This window comes from Euprymna scolopes, chromosome 31 (genome assembly GCF_053919585.1).
Source record: "Euprymna scolopes isolate OS-2025 chromosome 31, ASM5391958v1, whole genome shotgun sequence".
In the NCBI taxonomy this organism is placed as follows: domain Eukaryota; kingdom Metazoa; phylum Mollusca; class Cephalopoda; order Sepiida; family Sepiolidae; genus Euprymna; species Euprymna scolopes.
The window spans coordinates 16,485,980-16,500,558 of record NC_136512.1 but is presented as its reverse complement, the minus strand read 5'-3'; the positions used below and the strand labels follow the sequence as shown (position 1 = coordinate 16,500,558).

At 34.6% G+C, this 14,579-nt stretch overlaps 1 protein-coding gene across 7 annotated transcripts in view; it reads right to left on the bottom strand.

Annotated features, from left to right (window-relative positions):
- The window catches only part of LOC145255656 (neutral alpha-glucosidase AB-like), a 117,891-nt gene extending 103,574 nt beyond the window's left edge, over positions 1–14,317 (bottom strand). For 2 of the 7 annotated variants that reach the window (XM_080114201.1, XM_080114207.1), the window contains exon 1: positions 14,230–14,317. In XM_080114201.1, coding sequence (XP_079970327.1) covers positions 14,230–14,258 — 29 coding nt within the window. In that variant the 5' untranslated portion in view covers positions 14,259–14,317. Of the gene's footprint in view, positions 1–6,185; positions 6,230–13,524; positions 13,596–14,068 lie in introns of those variants that run through there. The other 5 variants (XM_080114210.1, XM_080114205.1, XM_080114208.1 and 2 more) reach the window with 5 other exon arrangements.
- Positions 14,318–14,579: the final 262 nt, after the last annotated feature.

Here is a 14,579-nt window from a genome sequence, read left to right as displayed (position 1 = left end):
CCTTTTCAAATTTAGCATCATCAGATACAACAGATCCGAGATATGTAAAAGAAGATACTGTTTTCAAAACTACACCATCAACATATACCACTGGTTGTTTATAAGGTTAGTGGGTAATATATACACACACACACACAATTAAAGTTATGAACAGTACATAGGACCTGAGCAAAGCCGGGCTAAACTGCTAGTTACAAATAAAATAAAAACGTATTTTCTTAATTTTGTTATTAAAAGTGCAAATGAAGATTGTATTAACTTTTATTATATGGTAGAACCCCAAGATATGTTGGCCCTAGAATACGTTTTTTTCAGGTTATGTAGAATACAATGTTTTTCGGTACCTGGTTACGGTATTTGCCTTGCCTTACGGTGTTATTTATAATGTTATTTGATTATATACATGTGTATTATATACTATACTGTATTTTGTTAGTAATTTTTAATGCCGTATTCCAGGGTTCTACTGCATATATTTCAATAATGTCCTTTTCTTACATTTTATTTCAATAAATCGCTTTACAATAGAAATACTGAAGTGAAGGAACTGATTTACCTCGACTCGTATTCCAGTAGCACTCCGCAGAAAATTAGGAAGCACTTTAGCTGACTATAACCATATTTTTCTGTCTACTTTTTTCCATTCTCTTATACTTTGTTAGATTTTATTCCTAACCGATACACATATATATATTAGAGAGGATCAGAACATCAGTACAATCAATAAGAAATGTTTTTATTTCTGAATTTTTATAACTGAGCACTCTGCTGGGGTTATTCACCCACTAACCTTACAAACATTATATACATTAAGTAACGTTATCTGTCTGAGGAATGGTCTCTAAATTCCTGTCAATTTTTAGTTTAAAGACTTTAAACTTGGTAGATAGGGGATTTTTTTTATTACATTTTCACCCCAAACACGGCACAGTGCCACTTTGATGTAGGGGGCTACTATTGGGAACATAAGTTGCAGGAACACAACATAGGGAGTTGAGCAGCAAGATGTCTGTTCACATTACACTTGAACTTCTGCATGTCAGTACAGTCAGAGAAGCAGGAACCTGGAAGGGAATTTCAAAGTCTAGCAGTTCTTGGGAAGAAACTATGAGAGTAAAAGCCTTTCTTACATGCAAGGATCTCTACTGCTCGTCGGGTTTATCGGGGGAAGTTACATTGAGGGGGTACAAGGGCTTATGATTAGTTCATTGGAGCATCTACCATTAAAATACTTGTAAAACAGGTAGAGGGATGCAATACTTCAGCGATGGGACAGAGGTTGAAGCTTAGATGACAGTTCAGAACAGGTTGGCGACTCATTTGAACCCTGTCCAGGAGTGAGAGACGAGCAGCAGATGCACCAACCCAAATGTGATAGCAATACTCCATATATGGGCGAATGGTGGCCTTGTAAAGGTACACGATATCTTCAGGCATAAGTAACTTTCTAGCATGGTAGAGAGAGCCTACCTTCTTCGCTGCAGCCTTGGCAATGCTCTCTCGATGTATCTGTTCGAACTCATGTTTTTTGTGAACATTAAGCTTTTAGATTAAAAAAAGAAAAAACTGAAAAAAAAAAAAATATATATATATATATTTTTATGACTTATTGTCAAGAATCAGTTTCCAATTATAACGTTCTAGTAAATTGAACATACCTTATGACCATCACGAGAAAAATATTGCAACTATCACGTGACCGGTGATTATTCCCGGCTAAAAATGGGGTTAGGAAGAGAACTTTCTTAACCCACCTTCCACCCTCCTCTGTCTCATTTATCTTTTACAACCTAACTTAGCGTAATATAAACACCCCCAACCTTGAAAGCTGCTCTTAACATGAGGAGGTTGGGGGTATTTATACCATGCTGGGTTGGGTCGTAAAAAAACGTAATATTTGCATCAAATGCGAAAAGTTAGCCGCATTGAATTGTCAGATGTTTTTAACCAAAAACCGTTTTTTTTTTGTTTTTTTTTTTATATATACAATTAAACTTTGTATTTAATTTTGTTTGAACTGAATACTTTTGGAAATTTTCAGCATACTCGAAAAACTGTAAAAGTCATCATAGAGTTGGGGAAAAAAGTAAAAATTTGCCCTAACCCCTTTTTTAAATGGGAATAATCACCGGTCACAGAGAGCCACAATATTTTTCTCAGAGATGGTCACAAAGTAGGTGTTCAATTTAGTAGAATGTTATAATTGAAAACTGACCCCTGATGATAAGTCATAAAAAATACTTTTTCAAAATTTTTTTATTTAAATCTGAAAGTTAAGTTTGTAATGGAATTAATGCATAAAAAAAAAAAAAAAAAAAAGTATAAAAGTTGTGGAATTTAGAGGGGAGGGGGGAATTTCCTAAATGTCCACGATTGAAAAGAATCATTTCATTGAAAAAGAAACTAACAAAAAATACATATATCTCCCCCAAAACTTTATTTATTCCTAAAACAAATACTTTTCATTAATTCAAAGAAAAAAATATATTTGTTCACTAATTCAAAGAAATATAACTTATTACCCCCCAACAAAAAAAAAAAACAGTTGCCATTAAAAAAATAAATAAATAAACAGTAAAATTTATGAAATTATTACGGTAGATTGTTTTACTTATTTTCTATCCTTTTGTTTTTGTATTGATTTCCGTTTGATTACAATCCAGCGTTTTCGTCGTTTGCCAGGCATTGCCTAGAGAGAATCACAGAAAAACTGCAGAATTACCAAAATATTAATTGTTAATTTTAGATGGCAGCATTCTGAATGTAAGCAAAGGACAATTGCAATCTGGAGGTATCTGGCATACATACAAGGCGTGTTTGAATCAATTCCCACTTAATTTATGTCGTTATATTCATTTATTTACAACTGAACGAATTAGTTCAACCAGGTCATAAAAGTTTAAGTATATTTTATGATGGGATGGGGAGAGTACAATATGATCCATAGAGAATACAAAATCTGCATGCTGGGCAGTCTCCTAGTGTGTGTGTGTGTTTTTCTCTGACTAACATGCAGAAATTAAAATGTAATGTGAACAAATGTCTATGCATAACGCTACACTTAGAAGCCCCTCGATCCGCACTTTAAATCTGACCCATAGCCTCTTACATTTCGGTGGAAATATACCTTATTTGAGGTAAACCAACTGTATATACATATATATATTAAATTTTTTTTTTTTTATGTTGCTTTGTAGAGCTGTAGTTCCCAGTCCAAAAGTCATAACTCAACTAGGGTTGCAAAGGTAAAAAGGATCATACGAAAATACATATTACTAGCTGTACTGACACAGTGTGGATCGGGATTTATAAATTTTTTGTAAAACTAGCAGTTCAGCCCGTCTTTGCTCGAGCCCTATGTACTGTTCATAACTTGCCCTATGTGTAAATACACTTCTGTAAGATTTAAAATGTTTGGACCAAAATTTGTCTGAGTAATTTCGTAGAGACCTCAGAGGTCAGTTTTTTTAAAACTTTGACTCCAATTTTGACTCGTTAACTTTTATTTTGGTCTCAAATAAAAATACAAAATTATACCCATGTCCAAGTTACCTACATCTAAAATTTCAAGTCCTTAGACCCAAAATCGATAGAGGAATTTTGTAGAACTTGCAAAGGACAACTCTTTCAACTTTGACCTTTTGGCAGCCAAATCTTCGCCTTAAAACTGATTAAAATGCTTGCCACATGTCTGAAGACCCGTTATGTATACATTTTAAATGTTTAGACCCAAAATTAGCTGAGTAGTTTGCTAGACACTGCAAAGGTCAAATCTTTTGAACTTTGACCCCTTGGCAGCTTAAATTTTCGACACAAACCACTTAAAAAGCTTGCCCTATCTCTGAATACTCTTTATGTAAAATTTCAAATGATTAATCCAGAAATTGGCTGAGTAATTTGGTAGAGACTGCGGAAGTCAAATTTTTTAAAACTTTGACCCCAATTTTGACTCCTTAACATTTTTTTGGGCTCAAATCAAATTATAAAGTTAGATCCATGTCCAAGTAACCTACATTTAAAATTTCAAATGTTTAGACCCAAAATTGGCGGAGGAGTTTGGTAGAGTTTCCATAGGTCAAATCGTTGAACTTTTACCCCTGAAAGACAAATTTTTGTCCGAAAACTGATTAAAAAGATTTTCCCAAACGTCAATACTCGTTATGTCAAATCTCGAATCTGTAGACAGAAAATTGACGGTTACTTGGTAGGGAAATGTACACAGACAGACGTGTTCACTTATATCTATAAAAGTGAAAGTGTCTGTTTGTCTGTGTGTGTACATTTCCCTACGCAATAACTGTCAATTTTAAGTCTACAGACTCTAAATTTGATATACAGGGTACTGAGATTTGGGAAAATTGATGTGATCGGTTTTTGGCCAGAAATTTGGCGATTAAGGGGTCAAAGTTCAACGATTTGACCTTTGACAATTTTCGGTCTAAACACTTGAAATTTTAGATATAGGTTCATTGGACATGGATCTAACTTGATAACTTAATTTGATCCCAAAACAATAAATTTTAAGGGGTCATAATAGGGGTCAAAGTTAAAAAAATTGACCACTTTTTTTTTTTTTTGCTCAACATACATCTCCAAATACCCAGGCAACGCAGGGCACCCATGCTTGTAATATATATATATATATATATATAGAGAGAGAGAGAGAGAGAGGAGAGAGAGAGAGAGATTGATTGCTTAAGACAAGGTCTGGAACCATTGAATATAAGAAAAAAATTTTTTTTTTTAAATGATCGTTGATTCAGTTCATATGAAGCCAAGAAAAATCTTGAAAAAAAGTGATAAACTTAACCTGAGGAAAAGAGGGATAAATTAAGGCCTGGGCAGAGATAGGTTACTTTTCAAGTCAGTTTCTTAAAGCCATTAACACATGACAGTATGTAAAACAGATGTTAAACCGATTGAGAATTTTTTTGTGTTATCAGATAATTTAGCCGTTTCCTCAAATAACGAAATTGTCTATGCAGACACGTGTTTACTAATAACGTAGCTTTATACATAGCATGTCCGGGAGGGGGGGGGGGACAAAAAAAAAAAGTCACCATCTGTGTTTATGTGTTTATGATGCATTTTGATACATAAACATCAAGTTCAGGTCAAAATATTATGTGTAATAGAAAACTTGGAAGAATACATCAAAACACAAAATGCTATTGGAAGATTAGTTTAAAAGTTACGTGTGAGTGTGTGTAGATTGGCCGTGAGGTTTATTTCTTGCTAACAGAGTGAGAGATGGCTTCGTGGCCGAGTTCGAACCTCCCGACCAGTAGTAATCGTGTAACCTTGCACTGATGATTCCTGAAAGGATGAAACACTAGTGTCTGTATGTATTAAAAATAAAAAAAAATTAGTTGTTTTTTACAACCTGACCCAACATAGTATAGACATCCCCAACCACCCCATGTTAAGAATGGCTTTCGAGGTTGGGGGTATTCCAAAAGCCGTTCTTAACATGGGGAGGTTGGGTCGTTTATAATACTCTGGAGCATGTCATAAAAATTTATCAAAAAATTATTATTGTAATAATTATGTCAGCCCCTTTAAGAAACTCAGTTCTTATTGTTGAGCACTTTAAAGTTGAAATAGAAAGTCGGTCACCTAAGCTTGCATTTGTAGATCATGATGGTATAATGATTAGATCACTATGGCCGGATGTTACGACATTGAAAAAATAAATTAAAATTTCAACGATATTTCTTATGATTGAGATTGGCCGTGAGGTTTGTTCCTTGCTAATTGGAGTCAGAGATGGCTTTGTGGCTGGGTTTGAATCTCCCGACCGGTAGTAATCGTCTAACACTGCACTGATGATACCTACAGACACTAGTGTTTCATCCGTTCGGGAATCATCAGTGCAGTGTTAGATATATATATATATATATATATATATATATATATATATATATATAGTCATCCACATACAGTACTGTTTCGCAGCTCATCAGTGCAGCTAGACAGGCAACTGCCTCAAGCCAGGATCGAAACCCGACTTCCCAAATGACAATCAAGGCTTCTCACCATTGCGCTATACGGCTGATGCTGTGTGGGTAATGAATTAACAATGTTTTTGACATTGTCCAAATGCTAATATATATATTATATATATATATATTAGCAGGCCGCCCATGTGCCACCACCAACAATCAAAATCAAAATGTTTAGCTTACGATTGATTTTCCTTTGACGTTAATGCCTGACCTATGAAGATATGTTTGCTGCAATGCTAAACATTAAAACATGAATCAATAACTATTATGTTACGCATACATATATTCGTAAAGTCGTCGTTCAACCTTCACCTGGAAAATTCCATTTTTTTTTTAATTTTCACATTTGTGCACCAATTTCCCTCGGCTAAAACTCAAAAACAAAGTTTTGTATAGGTTCGAATACTCTATATATTAAGTTTCATGTCTGTAGATCAAAAACTGACAGAGTTGTGTAGGCAAATTTTTAAAAATATATACATATATATATATATATACGCATACATAAATATATACAGAAGGATTTGCGTTTATTATAGCATTTTTACACAAATATTACGCAATTATAAATAATGTAGAATATTTGCATGAATATAATTACACGTAATAGATGATCATCCCATAAGAAAACAAAAAAAAACTAATAGGGAATTAATTAAAATAAATGTTTAAAAAGGATATGCAAATTAGCTAGATCTTTTGCAGATGAATGCAATTCCACGACCCATATATAACAAAAGTTGTATTTTCTTTTTAAATAAATAGGAAAAAAAAGGTTTTTGATATGAATATCAATACACAAAAAAAAAAAAAAAAAAAAAATTATAGGAGTATAGATATATACATACATACAACATAAGTACATTGACACACTAGTTCTCGTAATATCACTTAAGTTAGATAACGATGAGCCTGGCTAGTACCAGATGGGTGACCATTTGGGAATTCTAGGTATTGTACATGCTCTCTGCTTATCTCAGCATTGTTTTCAGTCATCCTGAACCTTTACTTGCCACTAGTAAATAATAATGCCAACTCAAGAGAGGTATGGTTGGAGATTGTGCAACTCTTGCCACAAAGATTCCATGTACAAGCACCCTCACAGTGGTATGCAGTCTATAAAGACTGTACAGAACCAACATGTATATAAAAAAAAAAAAATCAAGTTCCTTTCTTTTATTTAGTTTATTTTTAACACAACCTTTACTATAGACTAGCAGGGGTGCCCAGCGTTGCCCGGGTGTTTATAGGTGTAAAAGAAGAAAAAAAAAGTTTTGGTAGGGAGATAGGAAAAAAAAAGTGTGACATGTTACCGCAACGCTAAGCAGGGAAAGAAGTGAGAATGGGTGAAATTAAACATTTAAAAAAGCAGGTGGTTAAACGAACATCAACACCTGGTTTTCCAGGTCAAACATCACGCCACGGAGAAATGAAATCACAGCGCGAATTTCCTAACATAAAAGTTGCTCAAATAAAAGATATAGATGACCTCGTTTTGTAAATTACAAGCTAGAAAGTTGTAAGAATTAGTGAAACCCCCACCCCCCGGAAAAAGCCTTTGCTGGACATACAAAAAAAATTCACACACACACAAACATTTTTGCTTTTATATAATAGATTAAAACAAGCCGAGCATGCAAGGTCTCCCTCCACGAGTGAAAAGTTTACTTCCACCATGACTAATGTTTGTGTAAATTTTTAAAAAAAAAAAATCCAAGGCATGATTATTGAGAAAAGTGCAAACAAATGAACAGACGTGAATTACTAAGTCCAATCCCTCCTTTGTAAGGGAACCAGAAAGTTATTTTTGTCAACACACAAGGGTAATAACGTAGATACGAACATTAAATTGCCTTATACATTATACAGATGTGCGGCAAGGTTTTTCTTCTGCTTCTTTAAAACAGACCATTCCTATAACGTTAGTGCCCAGAAAAAAAAAAAAAAAAAATCAGAAACTTGATATTTTTTGCCTTCTAATCATAAAAACAATTGTCAACTAAATATTTACAATACAAATGGAAGGTCACATTTTTTTTTTATGTATTTATTTAAAATTGTAATTTATTTAAAATTGTAATGAGACTAAATTTTTATTTTAGAACAATTCATTTTGAAATAGTTAAGGTTGAAATTGGTTATCTTAGAGACGTCAGATTAATCATCATCTTTTAAAAAAGGGGGCTGGGGAGGGTGATAACATACAAACATTAAATTGCCTTAGCATATCATCTATAATATAACTCTCACCCGTCTGTTTAAATGTATGTATGTATGTATTTTTGTATGTCTGCCTAAAACTTTCGACAGAGGCAACGGATTTTCACAAGATCACTATCATTTTAAAGCTTGCTCCTTCAGACGACAAATATCGAAAAATTGGCTAAAAACATTAATTCCTTCACCCTCTTCACTTTGGCGGTGGTCGTAACAGCAAAGACGTCAAGTTTTTTTCCCCATTCCTCTCCTCCTTCGCGGTACGGGTTCAAGTCTGCCTGCCTACTACCACTTTTTTTTTTTTTTTTTTTGCTCAACACACACCTCTAAACACGGGCAACGCCAGACACCCAGACTAGTCTATTATATAAATCTCACCTGTCTGTTTAAATGTATGTATGTATGTATGTATGTTAGTATGTCTGCCTAAAACTTTTCTCAGCGGCATTGGACCGGATTGAAACCAGTACTGTCTGAAAGGGTAATGTCTTGGTTGAATAATATGTGAAAATTAGAAAAAACCAGTCAATTATTTCCTATAGAAATTGACTTTCACGATGAGAGGATAGCAACAAAAATTGTTCCTTGATGACAATTTAAACACACATGCGTGAAAAAAAAAAAAAAAAACGTTCTTTCTGGAATTAGTTTAAATAGAAAAAAAAAAAAAAAAACGACGTTACTTCGCTGATGCGATCATAGACCAGTGATCATAGTGACAGCATCGTTGTTTCAAGGTTGCACGTTCGCGCTGACATATCGGACATTTTTTTCTTTTTTAAAGTTTTAATATTCAAACAGTTATTTATGCCATTTTTTCATTTGCTTATTCTTTATTTTCCATCACGTTCACCGTTTTTTTTTGTTTTTGTTTTTCTGATTCTTAAAAGGTTTTAACATTTAAAACAGGGTTATTTCATTTGCTTATTCGTTATTTTCGATTTTATTGTTGTTTTGATTTTAATCCCCCCCCCTCCACACACACCTCACCCGGGCAACCCCGGGTACCCCCGCTAGTAACATAGATATGTAGCAAGGTTTTTCTTCTGCTTCTTTACAAGAGACCATTTCTACAATATTGCAGTTCCCAGATTTACTTTAATATTGTTACAGATATGTGTAGTTGGTTGCTGCCAGGGGATCTCAAGTGGTTGTGTGGACCGGCCCTCAACAGACTTGCTTTGCCACTAGCACCAGTCACACATCAGACTGAAAAAGGTCTAGAACGGTAACAATTCATTCATCAGAATAGAGAAGACGATCTGATAATCCTAGGGATGACGGATGAAACATACTGGCCGTTTGTTTCAAGTGAAGCCGGTTTGCACAGAGCCAACCTCAGTCTATCATCCCAACCAGCCTGATCCAGCGGCAGGATAAAGACAGTTGGAGGCCAGGTGGAATGTAGAAGCTACCAAGTGTTGACAACATCCTACATACAGCGCCTGGTGTTCTCAAATAGTCACCAATCTGGTAAAGACCAGGCTCATTATTGCTTAACTTTGATGATTTAACAGGAACCAGTGTGTTAACGTGATAATCCCATATACCATTGACCACAAGCCAAGATGGAGTACCATTGTCACTTTTCTGCAAATCTTCCACAATTAAAGATGCATTTCCGCTAAACCGATCACTTTGAAGTTATCCTCTATCAATCCTACACATTCATGTTAAAGCCCTTCAGGTTTTCCGACAACATCCTTAAAAAAGCTCTTCGGGTGATATATTGAAACAATTACTGCTTATATACATACTAGAAGAATATTCACCCCAAGACGTGTAAAATTAATTTGTTGAATAGAACTGTTTTGCAATACTTATGAGGTGCCTACAATAAGTTTTCAAACTTTTTTTTATACAGGCATTTAAACTTGTAGAGTCAGTATGTTATTGCTATACATCACATGAGACGACTGACCAATTTTTATGATTTCAGGTTCAAATGAACAGCAATGAACACAGGAATTGGAATGCACCCTAATAAAGCCCGATTGTCACAGTTGGTGAATTTCAAAAATGCAATCTCAACATAAGGGCACTTTAGAAGCACGATATGCAATAAAATTCTGTTTTAAACTTGGAAAAAATGCCACAGAAACATATGGAATGCTTCAGACTGCACTTAGATCATCTTGTATGAATTAAGCATCAGTTTTTGAGTGGTATAAGAGATTCAAGGAAGGAAAGAAGGGAGTCCATGAGGGATGATGTGAGGTGTGAGAGGAGTATGGAAGTCAGAACACCAGAGTTGATTGGCCAAATAAAGAATTTCATGAATAAGGACTGCCGTGTGTCTATAGAGAAGTACACAGTTTGATATCAGTGTGGGAACTGTATACACAATTATTCACGAGGAACTGAAGATGCAGAAGATTTGCATGAAGTTTGTCCCAAGGGTACTCCATCCGTGTCACAGACTATTTGACCAAGATGGGCATCAAGACAGTTCCTCACCCTTCCTATAATCTAGACCTTGCTCCCTGCGACTTTTGGTTATTCCCTAAGCCCAAGGAAAGCCTTAGAGGCTGTCATCATGAGACAATTGAGGAGATGAAAGAGGCTGTGACGAGGGGCATTGACATGCCTACACAAGAGGACTTCTATGGGGCCTTTAAGAAGATGTTGGAATGGTACAAGTGCATTACAGCTGGAGGAGATTACTTCGAGGGGGGGGACTAGAAAGAGTCATGTGTGTACTATTAATAAAAGTGGCCATACAAAAAAAAGTCTGGAAACTTATTGAAGGCACCTTATATATCCTCTTAAAAACTTTTTTTCACTTGAGGTGGTCACTGCTTATTAAGATCCAAAGGCCACTTGAGGATAATCAGTAATGGTAGAACTTTGGTAGGATTGAATTATGTAAGAGGACGGCCAGACAACTTATTTACATTAGACTTGGCAAACAACCATGTTGTAGTTAGCTGGGAAGCAGCCGCTTAGTATAGTGTTCCACAGACAGTTCTTTCATTAAGCTTAGCATATTTTAAGAGTAATATTAAAGAAAAAAATGTTACAAGAAATGTTTCGTTTCTGAATTTTTGAGATGAGGATTAGTTATTTGTATTATTTGGATTTATCAGACTACTGTTCTCATCTTGATTGTCATTTTCACAACGTTTTGGTCGATGTAACCTCAGACCTTCTTCAGGTGTATCTTATCAAACTCTGGAATCTGAACAGAATTTCGAAATGAACTATTTATATACTTCATGGGGGTAGTATGCTCTCGTTCCATCAGCCATGACTGGATAGAGGTCCTAAGTAATTTGCAATTGCATTTTTCGGTCACCCACACCGAGAAAAATTCAAGAGTTCGACAAGATACACCTAAAAAAGGTCGTAGGTTACATCGACCAAAACATTGTGAAAATGACACTCAAGATGAGAATAATAGTTTGATGAATCTAAATAATACAAAAAAATATTAATAATGGCAAAATAATTTACATATGTTAATAAGCAAGTTTGAAAACACTTTTTAAAGAACGTGTCAAGCTGGCCTAACGGTTATCTTACTTGACTCTCTTTAAGCTTTGGTTTCGATCTCAGCTCTAGCATATTTTTTTTTTTTTTTACTTATAAGAAGTGAACGATTTGGAAAAAAATACATAATACTCGCATGCACATGCACATGTCTCAGTTTCTGTATGAATTAAAATATAATATTTATGCGTATTTTACAACCGGGCAACGCCGGACATCCTGCTAGTTTAAAATAAAGATATAAATAATACTAAACCTTATGTCTAGAACCTTTATTTCAATCAAACTGATTCTGACTATAGAAAAAGTCAAATTTAAGGGTTTTAAGCTGTTTTTCGAAATCGCAATTCAGGGAATCTCACTTAATTGGTGTCTAAAGGTATGCATCTAGTAAAACGAAAATGTGAAAAAAATTTTTTAAACAGTAGCCATAATCATATTGACACGACACACTGGTTCTCGTTAGATCACCGAAGTTATGTTGAGCCTGGTCAGTGATAAAATGGGTGACCATTTGGGAATTCCAGGCGCTAAATGTGCTCTCCTCCGCTTATCTCGGCATCGTTTCCAGTAGTCTAGTACTTCTTGCCACTGGACTCAAGCAATACCGATTCAGGAGAAGTGAGGTTGGAGATTGCGCAACCCTTGCCTCACAATTACACACGCAGCTACTCTTACAGGAGGGTATCCTTTGTCTTTCGAGACTGAACAGAGGAATCGAGGCTGTTTCTAAATGCTAAATTAATTTTATCAAGTTAATGTGGTTTTAATCGATTAAATTATTGGATATGAAACGCTTCCAAATTATGTTCAAATTTAAAAGTAATTTTATATATTTAATTATTTTGGTATTTTTTTTTTACGACCTGCCCCAGCCTCCCCATGTTAAGAACGGCTTTCGGATTAAACACCCACAACCTCAAAAGCCGTTCTTAACATGGAGTGTTTGGGGATGTTTATTCTGAACGCCGTTCTTAACATAGGGAGGTTGGGAGATGTTTATACTACGCTGGGGCAGGCCGTAAAAAAACAAAAAAAATACCTTTATTTTTGTCAGCTATTAAAAGTTGAAAATGGCAGACTTGTTCACGAAAACAAAATGCATTCTGGTGGATTCAATTTAGTTTTTTTTTTGTTTGTTTTTTTTTAATTAGGTTTTAAAAATTTAGTTTCAAATTTAGTTTAAAAATGATTTTAATTTAATTTTTTTTGGTGTTTTTTTTTTAAGAAAATGACGAGTAAATGATAAAAACTAAAGAAAGGTTTTTTTTTTTTAAGATGTCATGAGGATGAGGTTGGGGTCATTTCCGGATTTAAAATATTTACACAATGGAAATCCGTAGGAAATTTTGGTGCTTGTTAAGACAAAATCGACAAATCGATTTGTTTTTTGTTTTGTTTTTTTTAATATGTCGTTTGAAGTCAAAACATTAAGCAATGGACATCCCCCCCCTTTTACTAAGACAACAAACCGAAAAAAAGAAAAAAGTTGTCAAAAAACACATATAACAAATAAAGGTTACCAAACGCAAGATAAATTACTTTTTTACCTAGCTGAATAAGTTTTTTTGTGTGTGCGTGTTCACTTTTTTTTTTTTTTTTTTTAGATTAATTTAGTTTTAAAAACTAAACATTTTATTAATTATTTGAGTACTTGTGTAGTTTACCGACAGTTTTGAAATAATAACGTTCTTATATAGGAAGCCATTCTTAACAAAGAGGGGGTGGCTTCGTTAACTATTCTGTACTTTCACTTAACAATTCAATAAACAAAAATAAAAACAAAACAAAAAACGAAAAAATTGAACGTAACTTGAAAATCCTATTTTTAAAAAGCATAGCATGGTCAAACAAACACCAGTATTATCTTATGGAGATAAAAATAAATCGAAAAACCAAAGCGGAAGTTTTGGTTTTTCTTTATAGCATAAACAATAAGAAAACAGGATTTCCCCCTAATTAAAAAGAAATTCTTTTTTTTTTTTTTTTTTAAGCGAACAAAAAAAAAAAATTTTTAATTAAATTATTCCTTTTAAGATAAAGATTCACACGAAATCGTTTTAAATAAATAAAAACGAGAAACATCTAATTTAAAACAAAGGGGCTCTTAGAAATTTCCATATCTCAACAATTAAATGTCATTACTATAACAAAAGCACGAAAACAAATGGGGGTCCAGTTTGAAACGGGAATCATTTAGCAAACAGACCCCCCAATTTTGGTCCAGCCAAAGAAATTCGGTAAAAATTCTACGCTCTCTTGCCACGTTGTCGGAAGGAGGAAAAATAAAAACCCAAAGGCTCCCCCCCCCCTCTCAGAATATAACACGAAAAAAATAAACCTTTGAGTAAACAGACCTCGCTGTACGATCCCGAGTCGTCTAAACGGAAGAGTCGACACTCATTAAATTTCTCGAGTAAATGCGTATCTTGCAGAAATCAGGAATGAAAGTACAAAAAAAAAAAAAAAAAAAGAAAACACACACGCACAATCAAAGACAAGGGGGGGAAACACTTACCGGAGAAGACACGCACAGGAGAGCGCCATGTTTCATATATTACGTATAATTACGTGGGCGATTCTGATTGGCCAATCTGACTTACGATACATTCAAAGCGGTTTTTGAACGATAATCCATTCGTAACTACGGTTCACTCTAACTGACATAATGGTGGTAATATTAACTTTATTTTCTCTCACACAGTGAGGAATGTGATACAGGTGTCAGAAAGTGTTGTTCAAAAAAAGTTAGTAACCTCCCGAGGAACTGCACTCTGTCCTACAAAAAAAAAAAAAAATGCCTGGACAGCACCTCCCTATTGACATTCACCAGTAGGGATACCTCAGGCGACTAGCAATAAACTAACC